Genomic DNA, 27,933 nt, shown 5'->3' with positions numbered 1-27,933 from the left:
AAGGAGGGAAAAGACGGACACAAAGTGGTTTCTAATCCAAACGCACTTCTCTTTATTCAAACCAGGGTCAAACCGGTCAATGGGAAACGCCCTGAAGCCACGTGCCTGGGGAGAAAGGCTTCCTACTAGGTTCGGTTCAGCGCTGCGTGGGATCCACGCGGCTGGCTGTGCGCAACCCCCACAGTTCACCTCAGACACTACCAAGCAGGTCAGTCGACAAAAGCAAGGAATTAAACAAAAAACAGAAACACACTCAGTAGATTTCTTCTTGAAGCTCCCAGAGTTTCCGGACCACCAAGTCCCAACCCCCAAAGCCAGGAGCGAGGGGACTAACAGCGCACCCCCTCCACCAGTGCCGACGGAAACCCTGTTTTAAATTAAAAAATAAGCCAGTATACATCGTAGAAAATTTCTCTTAAAAATCTCACAATTTGTAAATGTATATTTTTTCTTTAACATAAAAGTTTACAATACACTGTAAAACAAAAGGCTCAGGGAAATAATTTCCAAAAAAAAGGAAGAAAAAGAAACCTGAAGTTCTGAATTAAAGCTGAAGACATTTTTTTAAACCCTGTTGTTGAACCAGTGACTTTTTTTTATTGTGCTGATGGGTTAGAGAAAGAAATATTTAAAAACCTCAGTCCAGACGACACCCACAGCCGCTCCAAAAGCCTCGCGCCCTCCCCCCGCCCCCCCCAAGGTTGAGTCGCTACTTTGCCACCACGTTTGTGATTGTCACGAGTTCACAAGTTTGGAATCCTGGGTCTGGGCCGTGCAGACATCGCGGCGCCGCGGGCTAGCGTCGGTAGGGGTGGAACCCTTGCACGTTGTGGTTCTGCCCTCGTCCAAAGCCGCTGCCGCCGGCGGGGGGGCCCCCCGACCCTGGCACGGAGGGACCCCCGTAGGAAGGAGGCTGCTGGCTGGGGTCCGAGAAGCCCTGTCCAAAGCCACTCAAGTCCTGCCCGTAACCTGCTGGGGGAGAGAGTCCTGTGAGCTCGGGGCAGTCCCCGGGCGGTTGGCACTGCCATCAAGCGAGGCCACCTGGACGCAGTTCTGCCGAGCCTGCCTTGAATCCACAGGCCCCACAGGGTGGGGGTGGGGCCCTTCTGAGGCCAGCACCTGGGCCAGGGAGAGGACCCCAGGCATGTTCTCTCCCTCAAAAACATGTGAGCAGGCGCACACACAGAGAAAAGCGGCTTCCGGAGCCCTTCATGGCCCACATAACCTCACCGCTTCCCTGTTCAATCCCGAAGACGTGGCTGGGGGGTGAGGGGAGGTGGAGAAGCCTCGGGGCTTGGAGACACACATGGCCAAGGCACGGCGGACCGGGCTTCTAGAAAGCTGGCTCTCGGAGTTTCAGAAAACCCGACAGGCCCTTGCAGCAATACCAGGCCTGCCCCTCCATCGCAGACCAGACCCCACGTTGTCCTTCCCGTCAGGGCACGTCCATTGGTGGCACGTGTCAGGGAAGGGTTTCTGGGCCCAACCTGACTGCTCCAGTGACACCACTGGCTGAGGGGCCAGCACACCCTGCAGCCTGTCCGGCCCACACAGCTGACCTCAGGAGTGTGGACAGCGGCGTCTTCACAAGGACAGAGCCGCTCGGACTGCTCCCCACCCGCTGCACGCCCTGCAGGAAGCCCCTCCCGTGCCCTCTGGGTTCCCAGTCGGGTGCACGCGGGCACAGGTGGGCGTGGGCTCTCTCTGGGGGATCCTGGGCCCACTGAAGGCTCGTGGCCAATGTCTTGGCACCGGCAAGGACCCCTTCCCAGAGGGCACCGCCAGCGTCCACCCCCGCCCGGGACGGCAGAGGAAGCCACGTCCACCTCCCGGTGCAGGCGGGTGGGAGGACCCTGGAGAAGGAGGCGGCACCTACCTAGGCCACATCACTGCTCAGCCTGACCATAAGACTGTAAACAAAGTGTGGGCCGCAGCCCGGCGGGGCTGGAGAATAGGAACCCAGGCCTGGCAAGAGACGAGACCGGGGTGACCAACCCAAGCAGCCGCCACCAAGAGCAGCGGCTGACACACGCCACGCCCCAACCGGGCGCCTCACGCCCCCCTGCCAGTCTCAGACACGCCAGGATTTGGTGGTGAGTGGGTCAAGAACCCACACATGCGGCAACCTCGGCCCAAGGCCTGGGCGTGGGGGCAGGGGAACCAGAGCCATGCAAGGTGGGTAGGCGGGCACCTCGGCCAAACACAGCTCCCACACCCCGGCCTCCACCAGGCCTAAAGGAAGCGTGTTCACAGGCACCCCAGAAGCCCGTGGCCACCTGGAGACAGGTGCCCCATGTTCTCAAACCCTGCTTGTGAATGACCCCTGGTGCTGGAGGAGCTGACCATGGTTGAAGCCCTGCCCACTGAGGCCACCGCACTGGTCCTGAGCAAGGCTGCTGTGACTCCTGGCTCGGTGCAGGGCGAGAACTACAGACATGCAGACCTTGACCCATGCTGACCCCGCCCCCCACAAGCTCCTGCCCCGGAAGCACATGCGCTGCCTGCAGATCACGTCCAGGCAGACCCAAGCCACGACAGCCATCCAGTCCAGCGCGAAGCCCACGTCCAGGTCACGCCTGCTACAGGCCCAGCTTCTGTCCCAAGCAGGGTCTGGACCCAGCGGGAGGCTGATGACGCCAGAAACTGGAACCCACCAAGGGGCCAGTGCACCCGGGACCCACACCGAGGGCCTCGACCTCGAGACAGTGATCACAGCCTCCTGGGACTCACTTCCCTCGACCCAGTCGCCACTCAGGTTCCCACACATGCACGCCCTGCAACACCTGCTGTGCGACGAATGCTCTGCTGCGACAAGACTCCCACGCTCCCTTCTGCCGGGCCCGAGTTGCCACGAGGTCTCTCCAACAACCCCTGCACCCCCCTCCCCCCTCTCCCCTTTCCCACCAGGTAAAGGCTGGGGGGCGTCCAGCAGGGGAGGAAGCAGAAGAAGGCAGGCCGTGCCCAGGGTCCTGGGGCCAGCGGGGACACGGCATGGCAGGAGACCACTTACCATACTGACCATAGGGAAAGTCTGGCTGAGCTGTCGGGGGCTTGCTCATGTCCGGGGCAGCCTGAGACGGAGGCGGTGGGAAAGCCAGAGGTGCTGCCCCGGGAGTGGCCGGTGGAGGAGGAACCCCGGGAGGGGCAAACTGATCTGGCGGTGGAGGTGGAGGCCCGTAGCCAAAACCTGCAGAGCCACAAGAGGGCAAGGCACAAGACACGTTGTGCAGCTGGGGGCAGACCAGCAGGAGACCCACGCCCAGCCCAGCAGGAGCTGCCCAGACGGGACTGCCACCCAAACCCACAGAACGCCCAGGCCTTGTGGAACCACAGAGCCACAGTCCCGGGCCGCCCCACCCCAGGAAACACATGCTCCTGGGAGCGTGGCGGGATGGTGAGCTGCAGCAGGGCCGCCCCGTTCCTCGCGGAGCAGCCGCCAGGTGGGCCTCAGACAGGAACTCAAGGAGCAAGTAACCCCGCAGCAAAATTGCTCTTTCAGAGGGACAAAAACCTGCCACCGTGCCTGGTCCCCATGTTTAGGAAGCTGCCACACAGGCAAGGGCCCATCCTGACGTGCTTGGAAGGGACTGCCATGCTGGAGGTGCTGCCACCCTTGCCCTGTTGCTGGATATCAGGCGGGCCGAGGTTCCACCCAGCTCCCCTCCTGTCAGTCATCTGGCCTACAGGCCTCCGTGTGCAGAGCCTGATCCAGGCCAGAGGATGGAACTGCCTGCTCCTGTGCCACGGCCACGTGGAGCCTCCAAACCCCCGAGACGGGACTAGCTCACACTGTGATATGCCCCAACTGTAAAACACCCCCAGGGCCCAGGGACCGCAGGTGACATCAGATCATGATACCGTTCCTGCTGGTTGCGTGCTGTGAGGTGCAATCCCTGGCTAGGCAGGTAAGGGACGCAAGGCTCCTAGAAAGGACACCCCACGTATGGCCCATGTCCCTTCTTCTCTACTGGAGAGTGCCAAGACCTCACCCTGGGGGCCCCGTCTAAAATTCTGGATGCACTGAGGTCAGGAGTTCGAGACCAGCCCGACCAACATAGTGAAACCTGTTCTGTACTAAAAATACAAAATTAGCCAGGCATGGTGGTGGACACCTGTAATCCCAGCTACTCAGGACGCTCAGGCAGGAGAACCGCTTGAACCTGGGAGGCAGAAGTTGTAGTGAGCCAAGATCGGGCCACTGCACTCAACCCTGGGCAACAAAAGTGAAACTCCATCTCAAAAAAATAAGGCCGGGCGCAGTGGCTTACGCCTCTAATCCCAGCATTTTGGGAGGCAGGCGGATCACAAGGTCAGGAGATCGAGATCATCCTGGCTAACACGGTGAAACCCCGTCTCTACTAAAAATACAAAAAAATTAGCCAGGCATGGTGGCAGCGCCTGTAGTCCCAGCTACTCGGGAGACTGAGGCAGGAGAATGGCGTGAACCCAGGAGGCAGAGCTTGCTGTGAGCCACAATTGTGCCACTGCACTCCAGCCTGAGCGACAGAGGGAGACTCCGTCTCAAAAAAAAAAAAAAAAAGAATTAGAGCTTGTGCACCCTCAAACAAATGCCCCCTAATCCTGAAGTACGAGGCTGAGAGACGAAGTCCAGGCTCTGTCTCCTGAGGAGCCTGTGAGAACTGGTCAGGCGCAGACATTCCTGCCGTGAGCTCTCCAACCCACAGGAGCCCGGGCCGCCCTTCAGCCTAACCAGCGAGGCCACAGGCGACGGAGCCCATCTGCAGGTGAAGGGCCTGGTGGCAGGTGACCTGCTGACCAGCCGGCACCCCACCTGTGGCTCTCCCTGTAACACAAGACTCCTCATCGCCCCCGCCCACCGCCTGGCGTCTCCGGAGCAGGTGGGAGGCCCTCTCACAAGGCCCCTAGACTTACTGAACTGTGGCGGGGCACCATAGCCCTGAGGGAAGCCCTGGGGAGGGGGAAAGCCTCCAGGAGGGGTGGACACGATGTAGGAGGTGAACGGTGGGGGTGGCGGGGGGGCTCCTCTTCCTGCAGGGGGCGGTCCGTAGCCACCTGAAACACACAGTACAGGGGTGATGGACAGAGAGCGCTGGACGACACAGCCTGGCCAGTTAGACCCAGGCCCCTCACCCTCTTCCTCTCCAGCACTCAGGACACAGGAACCAGGCTTTGCCGGCTGCCCCAGAACGCCTGGCGAGTCAGCCTGCCATGTGGCTTCTGTCCCCGCCTTTGCTCTATAAACAAGGACTTACCAATTGCCTGTCCTGCTGGCACCCACATTCCTAGATAAGAAAACAGAAGAGGAGGTTGGCGGCGTGTCCACCCAGCTGTCCGACGCAGAGAAGGAGCCGCAGAGCATGGATGTCAAGGGCTGGGACCGACCCCAGAGCCTCCTGTGCTTAGAGCCTGTTCATCCTGAGGGCAGCACCCCCTGAACCCTGAGCAGAGAGGCACTCCCCACCCCTTGTAGAACAGGCCTTAAAGCCACTCTCCTCTGTGCCCTGCCAGGTGGCGGGCACTGTGTCTACTGACTGGGGCACGGGCAACCTCCTGGCTCCACCTGAGGACCCCAGAGAAACCTGAGACTTCTAAGCCTCGAGAGGGCAGGGACAGTCCCCACAGCACCTCCGAGTTTCCAACAAGGGAGGCTCCAGAGAAAAACGTTTTAGACGAGGTGCAGGGAAGCCACAGTCTTGGGACCTGGACGAGGCACATCTGGAACCCTGACCCACAACTCGGTCGGGCTGCGGCCAAGCCCAGGGGTTCCGTGGCTGCTGGAAGCTCCGAGGAGGGCAGGCTGACCACACATGGGCCTAACCACAGAGAGCCCACGGCACTGCAGAGGGAACGGCAGGTGGCAAGGATCCAAAGCCTGCCGGGTCCTCACGGCTCCCGGGGGCAGCACCCCGATTCTGAGCTCAGCTTGGCAATGCCAGCCCTCTCAGGGTTTTGTGCTCAGACCCACCGTGGCACACGGTCGCGAGGCACAGACGCTCACTGCAGCTCTTCCCGGTGACAGTGAGTCCCAGGCCCCGGACGGGCACTTAAGCTGTGGCCACCCCACTACTGAGGAGGCTGCGGGTGCTGCCCGGGAGCTGGCTCTCAGCGGGCACCTCACAGGGACTCAAGGACACTGTGCCGCGCCAGTTCTGTGAACCACGGCTCTGAGCATGCACAGCAGAGGTGGAGAGGCCGCAGCGACAGCAGAGCCCAGGATGCCCGGGTCGAGTCTGAGAAGGGGGACACGCCCGTCGGCACCTCTGCGTCGGCCTTACCTTGCGGGCCATATCCTTGCTGCCATGTGGGCGGGGGCTGGCCTGCCCAGCCATTGGCAGCGTTGGGCACAACCCGGCTCCCCCACTGGCTGGCACCTGGCTGTCCCGGCGCTTGGCTCTTGCTGTCCCGAGGCTCAGCTCGTTTAACTTCCACCTAAACAAACCGAGCTCTGGTTTAGGGTGAGGCCGCGGGTCCCAGCACCCCCTTCCCTTTAGACACACCCTCGGGTAACTTACAACTACACTTAGCATCTTACAACTTAAGACTAAATACTTAACTATAAACCTTATTTAGGCCAGTAGCATTTTTTTCTTAAAAAATTCTTTTGTGTTGAATTTTTTTGTTTAAAAAATGTTTCTCAGGTACAACAGATGCAACTGTAAGACACACAGAGCCTGCCCGCTGCGGGGCAGCAGGACCGAGCCCAGAGCCCTCGGGGGTTTCGTGCGTGATGAAGGGTCTTTCACTCAAGTAAAATGGCAGCGTCCTCCTTCCTCTTGAAAACATGGGGACAAAAAGGGACCAGGATCTTCCCAGCAATCGGCATCCTCATCGCCCTCTGGACCGCTCGGAGCCCGCCCACCTGTGCTTTTAACTCATACCTGAGAAACACGGTTGGTGTTTTACTTAGATTTTTAAATTTAAAATGTCTAATGGAAGATAAAGACTTACCTTCCCCAGGCTAACGCTTAAAGAATCTCAATTAACTCAAAAATAATGTCAGAGGGAATGGATGTGATAAGAGAATCTTACATTACATCTAACAAAAAAAAAGTAACAAACATGCAATAAAATGGACATTTGGATCAGTAAGCAATCTTCATACTGTGTTCGCTCAGCAGCCCGGGGCCCTTCCTCTCTAGATGTGTCAGGAGCCACAGCCTTCTCAGGAGGGTGCGGGGCCGGGGACAATGGATGGAGCAGGCCTGACCTACTTATTCTAGGCGCAGTGGCTGACCTTCCTTTAATGCCTGCTTGAAAATATGGGCGGACTGACAACAGAAAGATCCCCCAATTCCGGGGCTGCCTCAGCATTTGAGAATCCTGAATTTGTCTTATTTTTCTGATAAACTGTAATGAGAATAAAGAGACAATGGATCCACCTGGCGTCAGCCTTGGGGTCTCAGTCTGGAGAGCTGCACATCCTGAGTTCAGAATCCCTCAGTTCTGCCCGTTAGAGAACAGACAGCAGCAGCCGCAGAGGCACGAAGCCCCCACCTGCCCAATGCCCCAAGGACCGGCCTATGATGGGAACAGGATCCGTTAGCTCAAGGCAGTGCGACAGCAGGACCAAGGGACCCGTTTCAAAGAACTTGAATAAGCGAGTCTTCACACACCCTCCTCAGGGGACTGCAGTTCCTGCTTACAAAGCAGAGCGGTCCTTGTACTTAAAAAAAAAAAAAAAAAAAAAAAAAAAAAAAAAATTCTTTCACCCTTTCCTACCTGAATGCAGCAATGCAGTCGCCTGGCATGGAGGGTTAACTACCGCCCGGGACCAAACACTCTACAAATGGAAAACCCCCATAAGGGGCTGGCGGCGACGCCAAGTGCTGGTCCAGCCAACCGGTGAAGGCCGGCGCCGGGCAAGCTGGACTCCAGCGACTGTCTGGCTTGGAAGGCAAGACCCACGCTGAGGTTGCCCAGCTCAGGAGCTCGCGCAGACCACAGTCATGGCTGGGGCGACCCAGGGGCTGCCCAGGGACGGCAGCAGGTGTGTGCACTGTACAGAGCTCTTTCTGCCCCATATATCAAGACCATGCTTTCCCCAAATTATCAGTGTCGTAGTCCCTTAAAACACTCAGCACAGACTTCTCGAACCCCTGCTTGTACTGTCGCGCACCCATGCAGCCTGCATGCTAATTTTAAACTACAAGCTGCACTGAATGTCAGAACAAGGATTGTGTCTCCTGTTTTAGTTGGGTTCAAATGGAATTAATGAAGTCTGCAACCAAATCTAAGCCACGTGTATACAAAAATAACTACACATGCTACTGTTTTTAAAAAGGTTCTGCTATCGAGACCTCTGGCTGGGGTAGAGGGCGGGGGCAGGAGATAAAGAGCGTGATGCTCCCTCCAGGACATTTTAATTGAAAAAACAACCATGGCCTTGTCAGAGGGGCTAAGCGCCTTCTGTTAACAGGAGCCGCTGCCGCACCAGGGAGGCCGGGTCAGAATCCCACTGGCTGTGTGAGGCGGCCTGGCAGAGCCAGCAGAGCTCCCTGGTTTGAAAGGATCAAGACAGGAATCCTGCAAAAACCTGGACCCCTAAGCTTTTGCTAACTGCAAGAAATTCCACACTGTAGAATTTCTACCAGTTATTTATTTCAGAGTCCACTTCTCAAGAACCTCCAAGGGTCCAGGTAAAACAAGGATTTAGGGACCTCTTTCTGACACACACTTTCCAAGGGCTGGCCTGGGGGTTGGGGGGTGGCCTCCTGTCCCTCTCACCTCCGGGGGTAACACAGTATGAAGATGACACAACCAGAGGTCACTTGACTGCATGGTGGCTGAGTACTACCGAGAGCATGTGGCTGGTGCCGGAGTTCCACAGTAAGTGACCCAATTCAAACAACCAGTCCTTCATGATGTTTCCACTGTGCTTTCGATTTTAAGCGGAACCTCGGCTCTCAAAGGTCCCTTGCTGATCACATTACAGGTCAGTGTCAGACAATGGGGATTTGCAGACATCTGAAGGAGTGGTCGTGGAAACCAAGCCTGAGGCAACGCTGCGGTTTCACTGGAGCCAGCCCCAACACCCACCGCCACAGCCTCCCAGCCTCAGCCCCCTACCTGCCCAGTCCCAGGTCACCCAGAGGGAGGGGCTCCAGGAACAAAGCTGGGAGACGCCCACCCCGCAGGAAGGGTGCTCGGGAAGGATGAGACCCTCCTCACGTCTACAGACCCAGGCCCACCTCACGCAGCGAAGGTTCACAGGATGAACTCGCCCGACCCTTTCTGTGAAGGAATGTTCCTTTCCAGTGAAACCCCTAAGTTGCCTAAGACTTGGTTTGGTCTTAAGGTAAAATAAAACTACAACTACACACTTTTTTGCCCATGATGTCGTGAAAATGCATGTTGACAGCCTGGTCCACTGATTGTTCGTCCTCGAAAGTAATAAATCCAAAACCTAGCCAACGACGAAGAGTGAATCAAGGTAGCAGGGTGTTGTGACACAAAACAGGATGATGAACAGTATTAGGGACGGGCCAAGGGATCGACCTTGGGTTTCAGCTAAGCTGTGTGTGGGGCGCTGCGGGCCCCTGGGGCAGCTGCCTCCCTCCCCAGGAGCCGCCACTCACTGGACACGGAGTGGACAGACAGTGACGTCTGCACTCCCGGTGACAGCTCTGCTAACTGAGGCCTGAGTCAAGCCTCCGCCCCAGTCACCTGGGGCTGGGGCTCCGTGTCATGGACAGATTTGGAACAAGGAGCACATCTTAAAAAGCAGCAGCGGAGACAGTGGAACAGTGAGGGCCTCCATTGCTACTGGCAGACAAAGCACCCCCCAGGGGAGGGTCAGAGGCCCGTGCTGGAATATTCTGGCTCTCGCCTGTGGAGACATTGCCAGTGAACCCTGCAGGCCAGGGGTCCGCGTGGAATGCGCCACCTCAGTCGGGTGTGCACCGTGGATGTGTGTCTGCTTCTCTGAAACCCAGGATTCTCCCCCTTGGCTTGCAATTTGCTTTGCAGCTAGTGCTGACAGCAGCCATATATCGTTCTAAAGCGTTAACAGTTACAGTATCTATCATAGCTGGTGCCTCGCTAGGCTTACGCAACACCGTTGGGTAAGCCCAAGGAGTCCTAGGAGAGGTCATATCGTAGGCATATATGCATATTCTATACAGGTAGATAAACAATGCACAAAGATACAGGCCACAACGGGTTCCAGCAGGTCAGACTCTGCTGTCAGCAGCAAGAGCGAGATGCACCATGGGATCAAAACAGAAAATTTTAAAGGCAAAAAAAATTTAGCATTTCCCAAACACGAGAGTGGCAGTATAAACGAAGTTTAGTGGGTCTGGGGTGGGCGCGGCCCCCCGGCTAACGGGGCGGGTCTCCTCCTCTAGGCGCAGGAGTGCGCTGGGCTCTCCAGGCCTCCCGGGCTAGGTGGAGCGCGACACCGCAAAGCACACTGTCCTCCCGAGGCGGGGCCCAGGCGGCACTAGCCCCTCCCCAGATGGAAGTGCGCGGCAGACAGCTGCCCAAGACCTCACAGAACAAAGACGGACGCGGGAAGAGCTGAGACCGGGCTGAAGATGGGCCGCCCGCGCCAGAGGCACAGGGTGCGTGACAAAGCACCACACAGCAGGGGACAGCGCAACACGGGCGTGAGGCGTGAATGAGCGCGGCAGAGAAGGGCCGTGGGGGTGGGAACAGGCAAGGGTCCCCGGAAGGAGCAGCCCACCATGGGGCCTCTCAAGCTGAAGAGACAGGGGCCAGGGCTGCTGTAGCTGGGACCAGGCAGAAACAGGTCAAGCAAAACTGGGGGTGGGGAAAGATGGAAACGGGGCAGAAAGGGCAGCTCAGACTGAGGGGACAAAGGTCACTGTGGTTCAGGAGCCTCCCACTGTCCTGAGCACACGTGTGCACCTGAGCGTGACTGTGCACGCAGTGTCTGCAACCAGACAGGAGGAGGAGGAGGAGGAGGAGGAGGAGGAGGAGGAACCAGGAGGGCAAGGCACACAGCGAGAGGAGCGCGGGATGGAGAAGACCTGAGGGGAGTGAGAGGCGAACGAGGCAGTGGCTGGAGCGGGAGGGCCGAGGGCAGACATGGGAGGGCCAAGCAGGGACCCGCACAGACACTGTGTGCCCGAGACACAGGCGGGGTCCCCGACAGGGACATGGTCATGACCTTCAGTCAGTGGAGAGGAATAGGGAGGAGCTGGCGGGGAGGGGGACATAGACCCGTCTCAAAAGATGCAGAAAGGCCAAGGGAAGGGGACACGCTCTCTGGGAGGACCCGCTAAGCAGCGCCGCGGCGTCTCTCCAGCCCTCCACTTGCCTGACACCCAAGGGACACTTTCAAAGCCCAACAGCTAAGGACATGTGGCCACGTGCTGGCCCCGAAGTGCTCTGTACACCAGTGTGGACTCAGCAACACTCGCCATGTCCCGTCCACACGGGACAGGACAGGACGCGAGGAGAAGGGGCGCCAGCTCTGGGCAGCCGGAGGGGGACCGGGAGGATCTAGAAGCAACCCTCAGATTCCCGCGCACTCAAGTCTCCCAAGATCAGAGGCAGTATTGGAACACAGCATCGGTGATGAAACAACGTATTTAGAAGTAGACATTTTCGCAAACTGCAGGAGTGTCTGAAACCACAGGGCTCGCCTGGTCCGGGCACAGTGCAAGAGGCGCTGGGTCCTGGGGAAGGCGCCCTGAGCGCTGTCTAGGAATGCGGCTGTCAAGAGGCGACATCACCACTGAGGAAGCGGGACAGAAACACCTGAAACTTCGTTTACACCCCACTGGAGCAAAGCCGCTCCCTCCTCTGACTGCGGGACTGGCCTGTACCTGTGTGATATAATTTAGCACCTGGAGAAGAGAAATCTAAAGAGATATCGTTAATCACACACAATTCACAGAGAGAAAAGGAAAAACAGCTTACTTAACATCACTGTACTTTACTATGAAACACTTAAGTACGTCACTAAGCATGTATGTCTAAATTAAGTTACGACTAAGACTTAACAGCGTAACCGACATGGAGGAGGAGCGCTCCTAACCGTGGGGAGGGAGGTTCAAATGGCAAACTATGCTCCAGCATGGCGGGCATGCTGCGGCGCCACCTGGCGCTCGGGGCTGCCCCGACTGACCTGGGCCGGTGGTGCGGGGGCGGCACGGACGCGGCGGGCAGACCCAGGCTGCAGATCTGCTCACGTGGCCGGCCAAAAGCAGCTGATGAACCAAAACCATGCGGGCAGGCGGGACAGACAGCAGCAGCCACGGAAAAGGGGCACAGAAACTGGGCGCCCATCGTCCCAGCTCCACAAACCAGCATGGATGGGCGTGCAGGAAGCTGAGGGGAGGCCCTGAGGTGACTCCTCACCCCTCCTCCCACCTGCCCTGCTGACTTCAGAGAGGGGAGAAAACCGAAAAAAAAAAAAAAAAAAAAAAAGACAAGAAAAGAAACGAAAAAAAAAAAAAAAAAAAAAAAGCATGGGATGGATCACGGGAAGTCCAAGCTCCACACGGAGCCAGCTGACCCAGCTGACGACACGAAATGAGACCGGCCACACTGGGAGGACTGGACGAGGGTGAAGGAAGGTCAAATGCAGAAGGACCACACTCTTCCGGACAGTGAAAAACAGAACCCAGGCCGAGACTCATGACAAGTCATAAAAACTTCAAAAGAACAAGCCAAAAAACAATGTGTGACGTCTGACCTCGGGAAGCACAGACAGGCTGAATGGGGTGCACATGAGGAGCCCACGTTTTAGTCATTTGTCTCCAAATCGTCCTTTCCTGAGGCTGTTTGCTACAGCCGCCACCTGTGTGTGCCTGGCGGGTGAGATAGTTTGCCATCTGAGGGAGGAGCAGGGAGAAGGCCGAGGACAAACTAGATCTGCCCTTACCTCGGGGCCTCTGCTTCTCGGCATCATAGATCATGACTACCTCCGTGACCTGGAAGGAGAGAGTGGCGTCAGCCCGGGCACCAGGGCCAGCGCTGCGGGTGCTCTTCCGAGGGCACAGCCTGTTCCCATGAACACAAACTCTCAGCATAGGGCGCGCCCTCCTTGAGCGGGGGAGGTGCACGGGCCATGGCTGCTCCATGGGGCTGCTGTCTGAGAAAGGCGGGAGCCCCAACACTCCCAGGGCCAGATGCAGGCAGGGAGAAGCAGCTCCAGGGCAGGCGTCTGGATACCCGCCCCCGGGCTGCCCATGACCCCGCTCACGTGTGTGCTGAGGGACGTGAAGGGCCAACGATGCCGACCACGCATCCTAGCAGGCGACGTGAGAGCCAGGAGACCCCACAGAAGCCCTTCCCACCAAACACGGGAAGCAAAGGGCACACTCGGCCCGCACTCGAAGTGGCGGGGCAGCCACACACAGCTCCTCTGCAGACCCTGGTCTTCCAGGCCCCGCTCAGGGCCTCTCATTCCTGGCCCAGGCCCGTGGCACCATCAGGTACCACCTGATGAACGTGCGCAGTACTCAGACATGCAGGGCTGTCCTGCTGGCGGGGCACGGCACGAGTCCCAACAGGACCTTGGGGTGACCACACGCCCCTGCCTCAGGTGACTGGGAGGGCTCCCCACCGGCCCCCTCCGGCTGTCCCAGCTCCCTCTGGCACCAGGCTCAACTGAGCTCGGGCATTTTCCCACCTGCCCACTGGAAAGTCAGCTGTGTGGGGCTGGCTCGCCCAGGCCACACTGAACCCCGTTTCCGTGTAACTGCCCCTCTCTGACACTTGACCCCACGGTGTTCACAATGGAATCGGGCGGCCGCCCTGAAGGCTGTCAGGCTGGTTCACTGCCCAACTACCCTACTGGGACATGAAATGGCCATGAAGGCAAAGCCTGGGCTTTCCGTCTTTTCGGAGGGCGCAGGCATTGGGGAAACACGAGAGCGCGAGCTCCCAGCCTGAAAGGCCTGTGCACCGTGGCTCCGCCACTTCAGCCCCAAGAAGGCCGAGGACTGAGCAGAAGCGGCTGTGTCCCAACAGTGCTGCTGGGGTGGGGAGAAACTCACCACTCCGAACTTCTTGAAGTATTCCCTGAGCTCTGTCTCACCACAATTGTGAGGAATTCCGCCGACAAATATCTTATTTGATTTACTGTTATCGCTCCTGGGTCCTTTCTGCTGTTGAAGAAGGGAAGGACAGTTAGTTCACGCAGGAACCCTCCAAACCCTCCCGCGAGTTGCGTAGGACATAAAGGCCAATCTGCGCTGGTTTTAAGAGTCAGATGAAAGCCAGAGCAGAACACTCCACAAGCCTGCTAAGTCCAAAGACACTGGGCTCTGCTGAGACGCTTTCTCATTTTTCAAGAGAGACCCAAGGAGACAGGGATTTAGCATTTTTGCAGGGCTGAATTTCAGCTAAACTGACACACAGCACGGTGTGTGCCTTGCCTTCAGTTATTCTGAATCGCAACCACTACAAAGTGGAAAAGTGCTTCCGTGTGAAGGCAGGGACTTCAGGATGGCAGGGGAAAGGCAGCAGCAACTATGAAATGAGCAGAGATGAAGCTGGATTTCAGGCTGTAGTTCTCCAGCAGGTGACAGTGATGACTGCGGAAACCTCCAGCAGCTCCAGAGCTGCGTGAAACACTGGCCCAAACCACACAGCCCCTTCTGCTGGCCTCCCACTGGCAAGGGCGCCTGCTCCTGGACACCACTTCCCGGGGCCTCGGCACTCACTGGGTGGCCAGAGCCAGGAGTCTCGGGTCCAGCTCCTGGGCTGCCCTTGGGGATGGGGTGCTCTCCTCCTGCCCCCACCCACCAACCATCCTTTTTTTTTCTTTCCTATCCAAGGCTATATCATATTTTAAGTTGTCCCAACTGCTTTGAATTAAGAGACTATAAATATTTGGGGGTGAGTGCTCGCTGCCGTGACTGTAGGGATGGTTTCATGAGTGTGTGCATGGGTCAGAATCCATCAAGTGGCGCAGTTTACTACATGCCCATTATATCTTAATAAAAGCTAGAGAGACATTAATTAATAACCAGACGGAATATGAACCTTGGATTCCAGTCTGAAAAAACCAGCTATGTGAGACACTTGTGAAACAGTTCTGGAGCTGGGAACATGGCCTGGACACAGATGACACGGGATTCCCTGCAGCCGCTTTCCAGCGTGCTGACGGTGGGTGCATGCGGGGGTGGCCGTCATTTTAGGAGACGCACCCTCCGGTCCTTAGGAATGGTGTATGTGGACAGAGATGGATGTCAATACATATAGATACATTTGGCAAAATATTAATAATGGATAAATCTAGATGGTATATTTAGATATTCTTTGTGTCATTCTTCTAATTTTTCTGTAGTTAAAAAGTTTCCCAATAAAAAGTTAAAAAAAAAAAAAGAACTGTTCCAAGTGTTCTGAAGCCTGCAGTAGACGGGATTCTGCTAGAAATGCAGATTCTTGGGCCCCGCCCTGCTGCCCACACTGTGGAGAGGCTGGCACCCGGTGCCTCAGCAGGCCTCCAGGTCTGCACTGTCCAGCACGTTCTGTTGGGCTAAGATCTCTTCCATCTGCACCGTCCCACCAGGCTCCAGGTGCCGGTGTGAGAACTGCAGGGCTGGAGGAAGGTGAGGTGTGAGTGGTGGTGCGATCCAAATGCCAAGGAGACCCCATGCCAGGACGGTGCCCTGTCGGCCAGGCAAGCACCAGGGCCGCAGGTCAGAGAATCCAAGTTGCCGCATCAGGGGATCTCAAGTGGAGCAGTAAAGTGGCCAGCACGAGCTGACACGGCCCGGCCCAGCCCCGGCAGTGGAAGGATGGCCCACCTCTGAGGAGGGCCAGGCAGTGGGAGGGGCAGGCCCGGCACAGAGGGCACACAGGGCACAGAGGGAAGATGACTGGCTCCTGATAATCAATGGCATGAGCTATCTTTTTTTTCCCTTAAGATAGGTAAGTAGGAATTTTCTTGGCTGTAACACTCACGGCACTGATAAATCTGGGTGATCCTCAGCTGCTCGAGTGCCAACCTAGAAGACCTGTGTCGCTCTCAATCTTAATGAGCGACAACAGCAGATTGAAGGCACACATTTCCTTTCCATGTGGAGTGGAGAACACACAAGGAGGCCGCCCAGCCCAGCCCCTTACCCATCCTTCCTTCGGCCGTGTTCTCTCTGGCTGCATCCCCCGGGGTGTGCATGGCTTGGGGTCGATCTGTAGGAAATTTCAAATCAGCTGGTTGTGAATAAGAGGCTGTTTCTCTAGGAAAGAAGGTGTCAGCACAACAGCAGCCACAGCACAGCAGCCCGGCCCGCCCTACCCTGCCCCGCCGGCTCCATTCACCCTGTATCCTCCTGCAATATCCAGCCTCAGCACCAAGGCTTAATCCTTCCCAATGAACCCCACGTTCAAACATGCTCTAACGCAAACATCGGTCGGAGTCCAGGAAAAAATGAAGCAGAGGAAGGACAGGCGAGACACAGAGCGGGTGTGAGCTCCCGAAGGGCACTTACGTTTCGGCCGTCTAGCGTGTGCGGTCTGCTGGCCAGCACCGTCCCCACACAGTTTGGGTCTTTAAATTTGACAAACCCAAAGCCTCGAGACTGGTTGGTGGTTTTATCTTTCATGATAACACAATCTACGACTTCTCCATATTGGGAAAAGTAGCTGCGCAGAGTCTCTGCTCAGAAATCAGGAAGAAAACAAACACACAGGGCCAGAGCATTAGGCACGTGCCTGGTGGTGCTGCCGGCATGCACCCTCCTCTAGTCCACCAGCCACACACTGAGCGACGCGGCACTGGGGGATTCTGCTCCACACACACTTGAGGTCCTCACGTAAATCAGGGGCTGCCAGTGAGCACAGCAGTGGCCAGCGGTTACAACCTGACTTTGTGGGCGTCCAGGAAGGCAACGTTTAAGGCAAGGCAAACACAACAACTCTGAATGCTGGCAGTGGCCAAGGAGCGCCGACTTTGCTACACACTCTTTCCTCCTGTTCTGAACTCAGTAACAGCCTGGCCAGCCCCCAGCCCCCTGCACTTCCAGACAACAGCTGTCTGCCTCCACAAGCCACCTCAGCCCGGAGCTAGGAACCTGCAGCTTGAAGTCTTCTCTGTAACTTGGGACGGAAGTACCAAATTAACAGTCTCAGAGCAAATACACTTGCTCTGCCCCAGCCAACTCCAATGTCCCCTGCCCAGAAATCAGAACAATGTCAAAAGGGCTTTAAAACATCCAAGACAGTAGCAAGAGGCGGGCAGACAGAGCTTGAAGGCCAAGGTCCTAGAGCCCTGTCTGCAGTACCCACCTGACAGCCCTTCCCCACCTACCTTGGGTCGTGCTCCAGTCAAGACCGCCCACGAAGAGCTTCCTGCAATTCAATGAGAAAACATTCAGGATCAAGACAGTGCTCACCTTAGAAACGCTCCCATCCGAGCCAAGCTGGTCTTAATTCAAGCCACAGAAGCAGTTTACGCGAACGTGCTTGTGCACGTGACAGCACACAAAGCTCACAGCAATGGCGAGTCAGCCTCGCCCATGCTGTCTGCAGACATGAAAGATGATCCCAAGCCTTGCCATGGGGAGAGGACTGTGCCACAGAGCCGCACGCCGACCTCAAGCGCAGCAAGTGACGAGTTCCTGCGACAGGCCACGCTCACCTGCGCTGCTGCCGAGTGGGACACAGGCTCACTTTCCTACAGCTTTTGCAAGTATTTTATAACCAGGAAAAAGAATGTAGAAGTCTAGATCTGAAATGATGCACAGTAAACTAGACGCCTATGCCACATGGCCTCTGAATTACAACCTGGGGCGGGGCTGGGGGGACACAGACAGAAGCCTCCCAATGAGCCTGCACTCACGAATGAACGAGGGGCCCACAGACGAAGGTGAAGACCCTGAAGCACCAGTCTCAGCACTGGCCCCACTTACTTATCCCCGACAAACCCGCGCCACCCCCATTCTGGGGCTGTCTCTTATTGGCAGATGAGAAGGGCCTGAAATTCAGTCTCAGCACTGGCACTTCCTGCCTGCCTCCCACCAAAGACCCGCGCCACCCCCATCCTGGGGCTGTCTCTTCCGGGCAGATGAGCTGGAGCTCTCCCAAGGCGTCTGCCATCGACCCTGAAGCGACGCCCGAGGGCCCACCCACCTTTCCACCTCACTGCCGCTCCAGGTGGCCCCAGGGCCCTTGGCTGTTCCAACTCCCAGTGGGGACTGTGCCACCTTGCGTCCGCCATGGCACCCACTGGGCATGTCTGAGACACATGGGCCACAAGGCTTACCCAGGCACGGGGCCTTAGATGTCATTCAAGCTTCCCCCAAACCCAGGAGGCAGGGAAGAGGTGGTTCTATTGGCGACTCTCCCATCCTGCCTGCTTTCCCTGGGAAAGAGGACACGTATTCAGAAATGAAGTCCCTGAGCTGAATCTCAGCGGTGACTCAGTGCCAGCCCATCATCACCCTTGGTCTCCAGAGAGCAAAACACCATGCAGGCCACAGCTCCCACCCGAGCCGCAAGAATCCTGAAAGCACCATTCCCACGCGGGGCCCGTGTCCCTGACGGCCAACACACCACCCTTGGTTCCCACGCGGGGCCCGTGTCCCTGACGGCCAACACACCACCTTTGGCTTCGGCCTTCAGCAAAAACACGTTACTGCCCCACCAGCACTCAGGAGCAACGTGCTCCTCCCCGCTCCTGCCAGCTCGCCAGGAAAGACCCCTGCAAGGCGGCTGGCACATTCATCACCTCTCATCAACCATCACCTGGGACCTGCGCACTCAGCCCCCACGAGTCAGCCCCTGGCGAAGTGTCTGCCACGGCCAACCGCCAGGAGCTTGTCTCTGTTCCTTCTTTTTCCCTAAGAAACGCTAATTTAAATTTAGTGTGTGAAAAACAAAGCATGTTCCCACCACAGGAAAGGCACCCACTGCCGTCTTCAAAATGTCAACAAGCAACCCCCCAGCCCCATTCTTCGGCGGGGAGGGCTGAGGCGGGAAGAATTAGAGGCCGGGTGTGCCAGCCGCCCTGTGCTTCCTGACCCTTAGAGACAAGATCTGAAAAGGCAAATTTCAGGGAAAACCATGCTGATCACGCAACAGCAACAGGCTTAGGTTTAGGCCTCATTAACTTAAAATCCTGCGTCTCCCACACACTCTTCGCAATCAGGCCAGGGAGCGTTGAGGTCAGGCCTAGAGACCGTGGGAGGAGCGAGGCCTCCGCGTGCCTCACTCCCCATAGGCTGTGCCCGCGCTGAGTCAGGGCCAGCCCCGCCCACATCCATGCCAGCAGGGCCCGGCACCCAGCAGGAGTTAGCAGCAGCCCCCACCCCATGAAGGAAGGGCCCTCAAGGCTGGCTGGAACTGACTGGAAAAATGCTCATTTACACAATCCTTTGGAATTAAAGTTCAAGCATTCTCAAAAAGCAAACAAACAAACAAAACACACACACACAAAAAACCCTGAAAACCAAACCAAACCCAAGTCACTTGAAATAGCCTCTAGTTGGCACTGCACCCACCAAACAGCCAGGTAACAGGCAGGTGTCCTCCAAGCAGTCCAGTCCCCCTCCACCCCCACCTCGCTGGCAGAAGGAACTCGTCAGACCAGTCCAGTTTCGGTCCTCATTTAAATTTCAAAAATTGTGTATTAAGGGGGAAGGGTTAGAAACGCACAGCTGAGAAACCTGAAACAGGGCCAGGGGGTTAGATAACCTGGTATCAATACTGTCTTTCTCAGCTGGGTGCAGATCACGCCTGTAATCACAGCATTACGGGAGGCCAGGAGTTCAAAACCAGCCTGAGCAACAAAACGAGACGCCAGGTAGTGGCGGGCACCTGTAGTCCCAGCTACTTGGGAGGCTGAGGCAGGACGATCGTTTTGAGTCGAGGTCAAGGCTGCAGTGAGCCGTGATTGTGTCACTGCACTCCAGCCGGGGTGACAAGAGATCTCATCTCTTAAATAAAATTTAAAAAAATAAAAAATATTCAAATAAAACTTAAAAAAAAAAAAACTTCCTCAATTTTTTTTTTTGAGACGCTGTCTCGCTGTGTTGCCCAGGATGGAGTGCAGTGGCACGATCTCGGCTCACCGCAACCTCCGCCTCCCAGGTTCAAGCGATTCTCCTGCCTCAGCCTCCCGAGCAGCTGGGACTACAGGCGCCCGGCCAGCTAATTTTTGTATTTTTAGTAGAGATGGGGTTTCACCATATTGGCCAGGATGGTCTCGATCTCTTGACCTCATGATCCGTCCCCGCCTCAGCCTCTCAAAGTGCGTGAGCTGCTGCGCCCAGCCACTTTCTCAATTTTGACCACTGTGCTGTGTTCATGTGAGAGAATGTCATTGTTCTTGGGAAACAACAGATATCTCAGTGTCCACATAAAGGGGACTGTATCGGTCTCCAGCTACTCTCAAATATTTCAGTAGAAACACACACAGTGGGGACGGGTGCAGTGGCTCAGGCCTGTAATCCCAGCACTCTGCAAGGCTGAGGTGGGCGGATCACCTGAGGTCAGGAGTTCGAGACCAGCTCGGCCAACATGGTGAAACCCCATCTCTACTAAAAATACAAAAATTAGCTGGGCTCAGTGGCACGCACCTATAATCAATCCCAGCCACTCAGGAGGCTGAGGGAGGGGTACTGCTTGAACCTAGGAGGCGGAGGTTGCATTGAGCCAAGATCGCGCCACTGCACTCCAGCCTGGGCTACAGAGTGAGGGTCCATCTAAACACACACACACACATACACACACTTCACTGGGGGTGGGGCAAGAGGCACCATGTGCCAAAGGGTAAAATGTCAGCCAATGGCGAGTCTGGCAGGGCCAGAGGATATGGGAATTTTTGTAATTTTCCTGTAAGTTAGAAGTTATAAGGCCAGGCGCAGTGGCTCACGCCTGTAATCCCAGCACTTTGGGAGGCCGAGGTGGGCGGATCACCTGAGGTTGGGAGTTCGAGACCAGCCTGACTAACATGGAGAAACCTCATCTCTACTAAAAATACAAAATTAGCCGGGCGTGGTGGTGCGTGCCTGTAATCCCAGCTTCTCGGGAGGCTGAGGCAGGAGAATCACTTGAACCCGGGAGGCGGAGGTTGTGGTGAGCCAAGATCGTGCCATTGCACTCCAGCCTGGGCAACAAGAGCAAAACTCCGTCTCAAAAAAAAAAAAAAAAAAAAAGAAGTTATATACACAATTATGGCATAAAAGACTTCCATTACTGAGAACAAGACAGAATTTAAGTTTCTTTTGAAATAAGTCTCATTACTTATGAAATCTGAGACAGCAACACATAGCTTTCGTTTCACATAGCTGTGTCTCGAACTCCTGACCTTAGGTGAGCCGCCCGCCTCGGCCTCCCCAAGTGCTGGGATTACAGGCGTAGCCACCGCGCCCAACCACACTGTGTTACTATTGAAATATCTGAGAGCAGCTTCCAACGCTAAAGCTTCCTGTGTCCATGTTTCTTTTACTACTGCTCAGGAGCCACCGGCTAACACCTTCTCCCTGGTCTACAGACAGAAGCCTCCAGGAAGTCCCGGAAGGCAGGGTCATCTCCTCAGTGGCAGGGACTGCCTCCAGGGCCCTGGCACAAAGTCCCTACTTCTGAGTCTCAGGATGTTTTAATCAATAAAATATGAAAGCTCCTGGCTCCCAACCTCACCAGGTCGTGAGTGAGAAGCCGGCACCCCAGAAACATGTGGGGCCCTGGGCAAGCACCTCCCAGACACTGTCCATCAACTGCCCAGGCAGCAAAACCAACTCTCACACAAGTAAACGTCGGAGTCCAGGGAGCCGGGCACGGGCAGAGGCCAACAGGAGGAGCTGCTGGCTCTCGTGGGCTTGCTACGGGGCTGGCAGTCCGCTTGTCCTCAGCTCCAGGCTTGCTCAGCCTGCACCTGGGCTGGAAGCGTGTGGACCGAGGACGTTAACGGGGCAATGCAACACTGGCCTATGCAGATGAAGGGGTCAGCGAGCAATGTGGCTCCTGCACTCTGCCTCTGAGGAGGCCCTGCCTCTGAGGGGCCCGCTGGGTGGGAGAGTCATCACCCAGCTGATGGCATCTCTGACACTGGAAGTCGCGGCTCCTACAGACCTCACACCCCACAAACCCAAAAGGGGTGTTCTCATCAGTGGGGGAGGCGTGGGGCGAGCTCCACTTCTTCCCTTGCAACCTGGAGTCCGGTGTGCAGTCTGCCCACCGAAGGTCATGATGAACATCTCCCAGGATCTGCAAGCCTGGCACCCTGGACCTGCAGCTCGACACCTGGCAGGTGCTCAATCCACGGTGGCCGGCGCAGCCACCCTCTTCTGCCTGTTAAAGCAAAAGCCGTTTTGGATGGCAACCTCGCTTGCTGCGTGCCATCGGGGCGGGGTGGCTGTGCGGTATTTATGCGTGAAGTCCATCTGCAGAGGCTTCCTCTGGCCCAGGCTGACCACAAAGAGCCCTGACCTCCTGGCAGCACCAGAGCGGGCTTCAAAAAGCGGCGGCCAGCCCAGCCCTTCGGGGCCAGCAGCCTCAACGGGGGCAGTTGGCAGGCGACCCTTCCCTTCCTGCTGGGCCGGGGGACCAAGCCAGGAGGAGCCTGCCTCCCCACAGACCCCACCTGGCTCTGGGCTCCGCCAGTCACACTCAGCTCAGTGCACAATCTCAAGAGGCAGAAGCCCAGGCCCAGTGGCGGCTGATGCATGGGGAGCCCTGCTCTTCTTCCAGAGCATGAGGAAGAACCTTTAGGGACTTTCCTGCCCCTAAGACCAGGTGGGAACCGGGACCACTTCACCCACTGCCTCAGGCCAGTGAGCCCAGCCCCACCCTCCATAGCCTGGCCTCCCTCTCACCAGCAGGGTAAGATGCCCTCCCCCAGCCAACGCCTGCAGGGTGTGGGGTCCACAGAACACAGGAGCAGTCCGTGAACAGGAACGCGCTGCTGTGCTGAAGGAGCCCATGAATGCCTACATCCTGGGTGCTAACTGGTCACCCTCATCCTCTCCCTGCCAGCCTCACCCTCCCAGGCGGACCAGTGTCCTCCTTGGCAACGCCTGGAGACAAGCTGGAAGCTCAGCCCATAAGCATCTGTCGAATGAGTGGCCTCTGCCAAAAGCCCTGTCACAGCTCTCAGGGATTCTGACATCATGACATGGTGTCACGGGGACCAGGCCTGGATGGGAAAAGGCCTCAGTCCACAGAAGACAGCACAACCTCAGATTGACGGGTCGCACCATGCGCACAGCCGCCCGACCAGGAGCGCCCTCCGTGCGGGGCGGGCAGTGGAGGAGTGTGGACTCCCAGCTCCGGCTCTTCCACTCCCTAGGGTGACCCCGGGCACATCCCTCAACTCCTCTGTGCCTCAGTCTCTCTGGCAAAGCCAAGAGTTAGAGCCAAGGCTACAAGCACAGCTGCGCACGCTGTGCGCTGCTGCTAGCTCTGGGCCACTGGGGAGCTGCTGCTGTGTGAAGGGCAAGGGCCAGGGGCCATGCTGCTGCCTTTCTAGACGCCGGCCTGCTCCAGACCATCGGAGCCAAGGCGAGCCAGTCAGGAGCTCATCCAACCTCACGGCCCATTCACAGGAATCAAAGGAGCCGACACAGGACAAGCCGTAAACCACAAGGAGCAGCTGCCCCCAGCGCAGGGGGAACCAGGCCAAAAGCACAGATGCTCCCAGACGGTGGCTCCCCCCCAGCAGGACACTGGGTGATGTCCGGGGACATTTGTGGTTGTCACGACTGGGGGTACTCCTGACCCGGAGTGACTGGAGGCCAAAGATGCTGCCCAGCACCCTGTAGTGCCCACAGTGCCCCAGAGTGATCCAGGCCAGAGTGCTGGCAGAGCCCAGGAGACCTGCCTCAGAGTAACCTCAAATGCACCAAGAGAGCCCCAGAAAGGCCGGCACAGCCCTATGAGGTTCCCCATCACTCCCCACACTGCAACAGCCTCCCCCAGATCACGGCCCTCTCTGGCCTGACCAACAATCCCTGCCAGGTGCTTCGTGCTCACTCTGCACAGGTACAAGTGGTCACGGCCTCTAGGGGCCCAGCCAGGAGCCCCACTCAGGATGTCTCCTTCCACAGCCACCCAATAAACCCAGAGACCTGCCATGGGCCTGCTCTGAGCTGCACGGCCCCGGCCACAGTCCCATGGGCACCCTCAAAGCTGCCCAGAGGCGGCTTTCTCCTCTCTCCGCTGTGTCCTTCCTCCCTCTGTGACTTCCCTACAGTATTTCCAGGTGTCCCCGTCTTACCATTCCCCAGTGTACCAGATAAAATCTTCCATAAACCTCTCTCCAGTTCCATGACCGCGTGCTGCCTTGGAGGCCAGCAGAACACAACGGCCTGGGCGCTGGAGGTGACCCCTCTGAGCCTCTGTCCTCTCCCCAGGAAGCCGGGCACGGGCCCTATCCCTGACACCTGGCCCACCACCCAGGCGCCCAGCATCCAGCAGCTACTCGACAGGATGCGGCGACCCCGGCTGCACTGTGTCAGCTTCCCAGAATCCAAGTCAAATGCGCTCAACCCAGACTTTAAGATGACTTCACAAGGCCAGGGAGGGCACACTGGAGACTCAGGCCTTCCTGATCACCTGTGCCCTGAGCGCTCCAGGCCACCAGCTGGTGCCAACCCTCTAACCCTCCCAACAGGTCAGTGCCTGTCCCCCACCCTTCACAAGAGGACCGGGACAGGCCCCGCTCCCAAATGAGGACACTGTCCATCATATCCACCACGTGGGGTCCATGTGCCAAACCCACCATGGTCCGGACAGGGACTCCCCACACCCCACCACTCCTATGCGCTTCCTCCCGCATGCAGTCCCCCTCCTCAAGCTGACTGAAGTCTGTGTGCGTAAGGCATCCGTTATCAGCGGCAGGCCTCAGCTGACTCTCATCCCCTATCAGGCTTTACATGGACTTCTAAGCCAGCACAGGTACCCTCGAAACTTGGGACAACTTCTCAGACTCAAAAGCAGAGCTTCCCCCAAGGATGGCTCCCTAGCCCACCTTCCCAGGGCAGCAGCTGCACGGCCACAAGTGTCCCAGAACAGGGGGCTGCCGAGCTCCAAGTCTCCTGAGGCGTTGACCCCGCACCCACGCGCGCGCCAGGCCCAGCCCTCCAAGCGGGGTCCGGCGGGATCTCCTGCCTCCTCCATGGCAGTGAGCAGTGAGGGCTCTGCATCAGGAAGAGGCAGCTCCTCAGGCTGCCGAGCCCCCCCAGTGGATAAGGGACACCACAGACCCATGGCGTCCTGAGAGCCGCCATCTGCTGCAGAGAAGGCCTGCTTCCATCCAAGCTCAGCACCCTCCCGCGTGGCACCCACCGCACCTGCAGGGGACCTGCCAGGAGGGCGCTTCGCAGGGTCACAAGCACTTCACCCACATAACAACTCCACACAGCAAGGAAGTCAGAGTAGACCCTGGACTCCACATAGAACAGAAGCTGGTCTCCCATGCGAGGTGCAGCTGTGGCAACACTTCTTGCCCACGGAGTCTGACTTAGAAAGCAGTGGACACTCCCGGTAGCCGAGGAGGAGAGCAGGGTCCATGCACTCCAGTCCTCCTCCACGCAGCCCGTGGCGTCCGGGTGGCCTGCAAGCCTATCTGTGCTGTGGGTGGGACCCCTCCAGCCCCAGCTGCCCCACTTCCCAAGGGTGTCCATGCAGGGAGGGAAGGGGCAGGAGCCCTCACCTCTCTCCAGCCTCCTCACAGCCACGGCTTGGGTGGAACAGGCCCACGTTCACCCGCGGCTTGAATGGACCTAACCCAGGTACCCGATCTGGGAGCCCTTTCCCTGCCTCACCCCAAAGTCGATGGCTCCATCCCCCGTGGCCGGTGGACTCCCTGCTCAGGCCCATCCCTGCAATGTCTCCCACACAGGCACACGGACCCTGCCAAGTCAAAGTGCCTGGAGAGAACTCACAGCACGGGCAAGGCAGGGGCTAAGTGCTTTCATCACGGTTCTCCAACGGAAGGTGCTCTTTTGTTTTGTCTGGGGAGGGGGAGAACCCACAAAACGCATTTCCCATCCACAAGTGTGACCTGTAGCTGGTGGGAGAGGGGCCTGCCAAGGCAACCCTCTAGCAGCAACCGGTCTTGCACTAGCCAAGCCCAGCGCTGAGAACACAGGGCGCTGCTCAAAGCTAAGGGCACCGAGACATTTACACCAGACCACTAGGAAACCCAACCCAGACTGTTTTGCCGAAGAATGCAACTCTAAAACAACGTCGCTGCTGCAGGAGCCGCTCCTACCAAAGAATGGAGCCGAGCCCCTGGGCACAGCGAAATGAGGTTTCCCGGCCCGGCGGGGTCCGGAGCAGGTCAGGCTCCTACGGGAGGGGACGCCTCGGCTCAGCAAAGATCCGCCGGCCCATCGCCGCCTCGGAAGCGCTGACTCTTCCTTCCGCAGCTCAAGCCCACCCCCGGCGGGGAGGCGCCGAGGCAACGTAAACATAGCAGGCCCCGGCTGACCCGAGCCCCCCGGGCCCTGGGTTTGCGAACTCCTCCCAACCTTACCACTCTGGGGGGGTGGGATGGGAGCGGGGAGCCGGGAGCCCCGAGTGGGATAAGTTGGGCGGTGGCAGAACCGGAACCCTCGGCTCGGCTCGCCACGTGCGCCGCCCGCCAAGTTTGGGCGCGCGCTGGGGGCGCCCCGGACCACCCCCCAGGCCACAGTTCGGGGTCCCCCGGCCAGGAAGCCGGGATGCGGCGGCCAGGGCGCCCCGGACTCCCCGCAGACTCCCTCAGGTTCTCATTCGGGGTCCCCCAGGCCAGGAAGCCTACAGGCGGCAACGAGGGCGCCCCAGGCCCCCCCAAGTTCCCGTTCGGGGCCGCCACGGCCGGGAAGCGGCGGCGGGGGCCCCCGAACCCCTCTGGCTCCCATTCGGGGTCCCTCAGGACGCGCAATCGGAAAGCGGCGGCAGGAGCGCCCCAGGACACCTCCCCGAGGTTGTCGTTCGGGGTTCCCCCGACCAGGAAGTCTGGAGGCGGCGGAGGGGCCCCCCGGACCCCTCAGGCTCTCCTTCAGGGTCCCCCAGGACGGGAAGCCGGGAGGCGGCGGCGGGGGCGCAAGGACCCCCCAGACCCCGGGCACCCGTCCAGGGCCCCCGGCGCGAAGCCGCGGCGAGTCCGGGTCCCGAGTCCGCCCCCGGCCGGCGTGACCTTGACGGGGCGGCCCCGGGGGGCGGCGTCTGAGGCCGGGCGGCGGGGAGCGGCGGGCCGGGCTCGGGGCGGAGACGCAGGCCCGCGCCGCTCGTCCTCACCCGATCTCGTCAGCGCCCGAGTTGTTCATGGCGGCGGCGGCGGCGACGCTCGGCGCTCCCGGGCCTCCTCGCTCGCTCCCGCCTCCGGAAGGTCACCCGCTCCGTCGCCCTCCCCACAGCCGCGGCCCGGATCTGCGCAACGGCGGCGGCGGCGGCGGCGGCGGCAGCGGCGGCTGCCTCCTCCCCTCGGCGCCAACGGTCACCGCGCGTCCCCGCGCCGCCGCGCCGCCGCCCCTGCGCACGCCCGGGCGCGCTCCCGCACGGGGCCTCCGGGGGCGGGGCCAGGGGTACTCCGTCTGTGCGTGCGTCCCTGCGGCGGATTTTGCGCCGCCGCAGTCGGGGCCATCGCGCGTTTTCCTTCCTCCTCGGAGGCTCCCGGCGTTGCCGCGGGGCACGCTGGGAAATGGAGTCCCTGCGCTGGCCCCGCCCCTGCGAGGGGAGGATGCGCGCGGGCCGAGCCACGTGCGTGCGTGCGCGCGCGCGGGCTTGCGTGCGTGTGCGCGCGTGCGCGTCCGGCGCACCGGGCTAGGCACGGCGGGCGCAGGCGCGGCTGCCGCTTCCTCTTTAAGTCTCCACTCGGAAGCGGTGGAGCCGCGTGGGGTGCTGGGGGGAGTGGGAGTGTCCCCGCCCGCACCCCAGGCGGGCGGACGGAGCGGGAACGGCACGTGAGCGTCCCGCGCGAGGCTCCTTCCCCTGTCCGCGTTTCACAGAAGAGGATCCCGAGGGTCCGAGAGGCTGAGTCACTTGGCCAAGGTCACCCAGTTCGGGGCTGAACTGGAATCAAATCAAAACAATTAACTAAATTCAATG

At 58.5% G+C, this 27,933-nt stretch overlaps 2 protein-coding genes across 9 annotated transcripts; both read right to left on the bottom strand.

The window, feature by feature from the left end:
* Positions 1 to 28: 28 nt before the first annotated feature.
* On the bottom strand, positions 29 to 27,359 carry LOC129465759 (DAZ-associated protein 1). 7 transcript variants are annotated; one of them, XM_055248287.2, is made up of 13 exons: positions 27,124 to 27,358; positions 17,210 to 17,250; positions 16,392 to 16,558; positions 16,027 to 16,092; positions 13,950 to 14,060; positions 12,833 to 12,881; positions 9,303 to 9,385; positions 6,258 to 6,411; positions 5,235 to 5,264; positions 4,894 to 5,034; positions 3,011 to 3,187; positions 1,877 to 1,965; positions 823 to 969 (listed from the first exon to the last, which is right to left on the bottom strand). In XM_055248287.2, exons 1-12 carry the CDS (start codon positions 27,150 to 27,152, stop codon positions 1,877 to 1,879), a joined length of 1,137 nt encoding a protein of 378 aa, XP_055104262.1. In that variant the 5' UTR covers positions 27,153 to 27,358; the 3' UTR covers positions 823 to 969. The 7 variants fall into 7 exon arrangements, with proteins under 7 accessions (XP_063476673.1, XP_055104261.1, XP_055104259.1 ...); XM_063620604.1 differs by having other exon boundaries at positions 946 to 969; positions 13,950 to 14,057; positions 27,124 to 27,359; XM_063620603.1 differs by lacking the exon at positions 1,877 to 1,965 and having other exon boundaries at positions 29 to 969; positions 13,950 to 14,057; positions 27,124 to 27,359.
* Positions 17,257 to 27,105, bottom strand: LOC134733004 (uncharacterized). Of its 2 annotated transcripts, XM_063620608.1 has the most exons (4): positions 25,191 to 27,105; positions 24,869 to 25,065; positions 18,164 to 18,262; positions 17,257 to 17,629 (listed from the first exon to the last, which is right to left on the bottom strand). In XM_063620608.1, the coding sequence occupies exons 1-3, from the start codon at positions 25,521 to 25,523 to the stop codon at positions 18,178 to 18,180; spliced, it is 615 nt and encodes a 204-aa protein (XP_063476678.1). In that variant the 5' UTR covers positions 25,524 to 27,105; the 3' UTR covers positions 17,257 to 17,629; positions 18,164 to 18,177. The 2 variants fall into 2 exon arrangements, with proteins under 2 accessions (XP_063476678.1, XP_063476677.1); XM_063620607.1 differs by having other exon boundaries at positions 24,869 to 27,105.
* Positions 27,360 to 27,933: the final 574 nt, after the last annotated feature.

This window comes from Symphalangus syndactylus, chromosome 17 (assembly GCF_028878055.3).
Source record: "Symphalangus syndactylus isolate Jambi chromosome 17, NHGRI_mSymSyn1-v2.1_pri, whole genome shotgun sequence".
Lineage (NCBI taxonomy): Eukaryota > Metazoa > Chordata > Mammalia > Primates > Hylobatidae > Symphalangus > Symphalangus syndactylus.
This window is presented reverse-complemented; position numbering and strand designations above follow the sequence as displayed.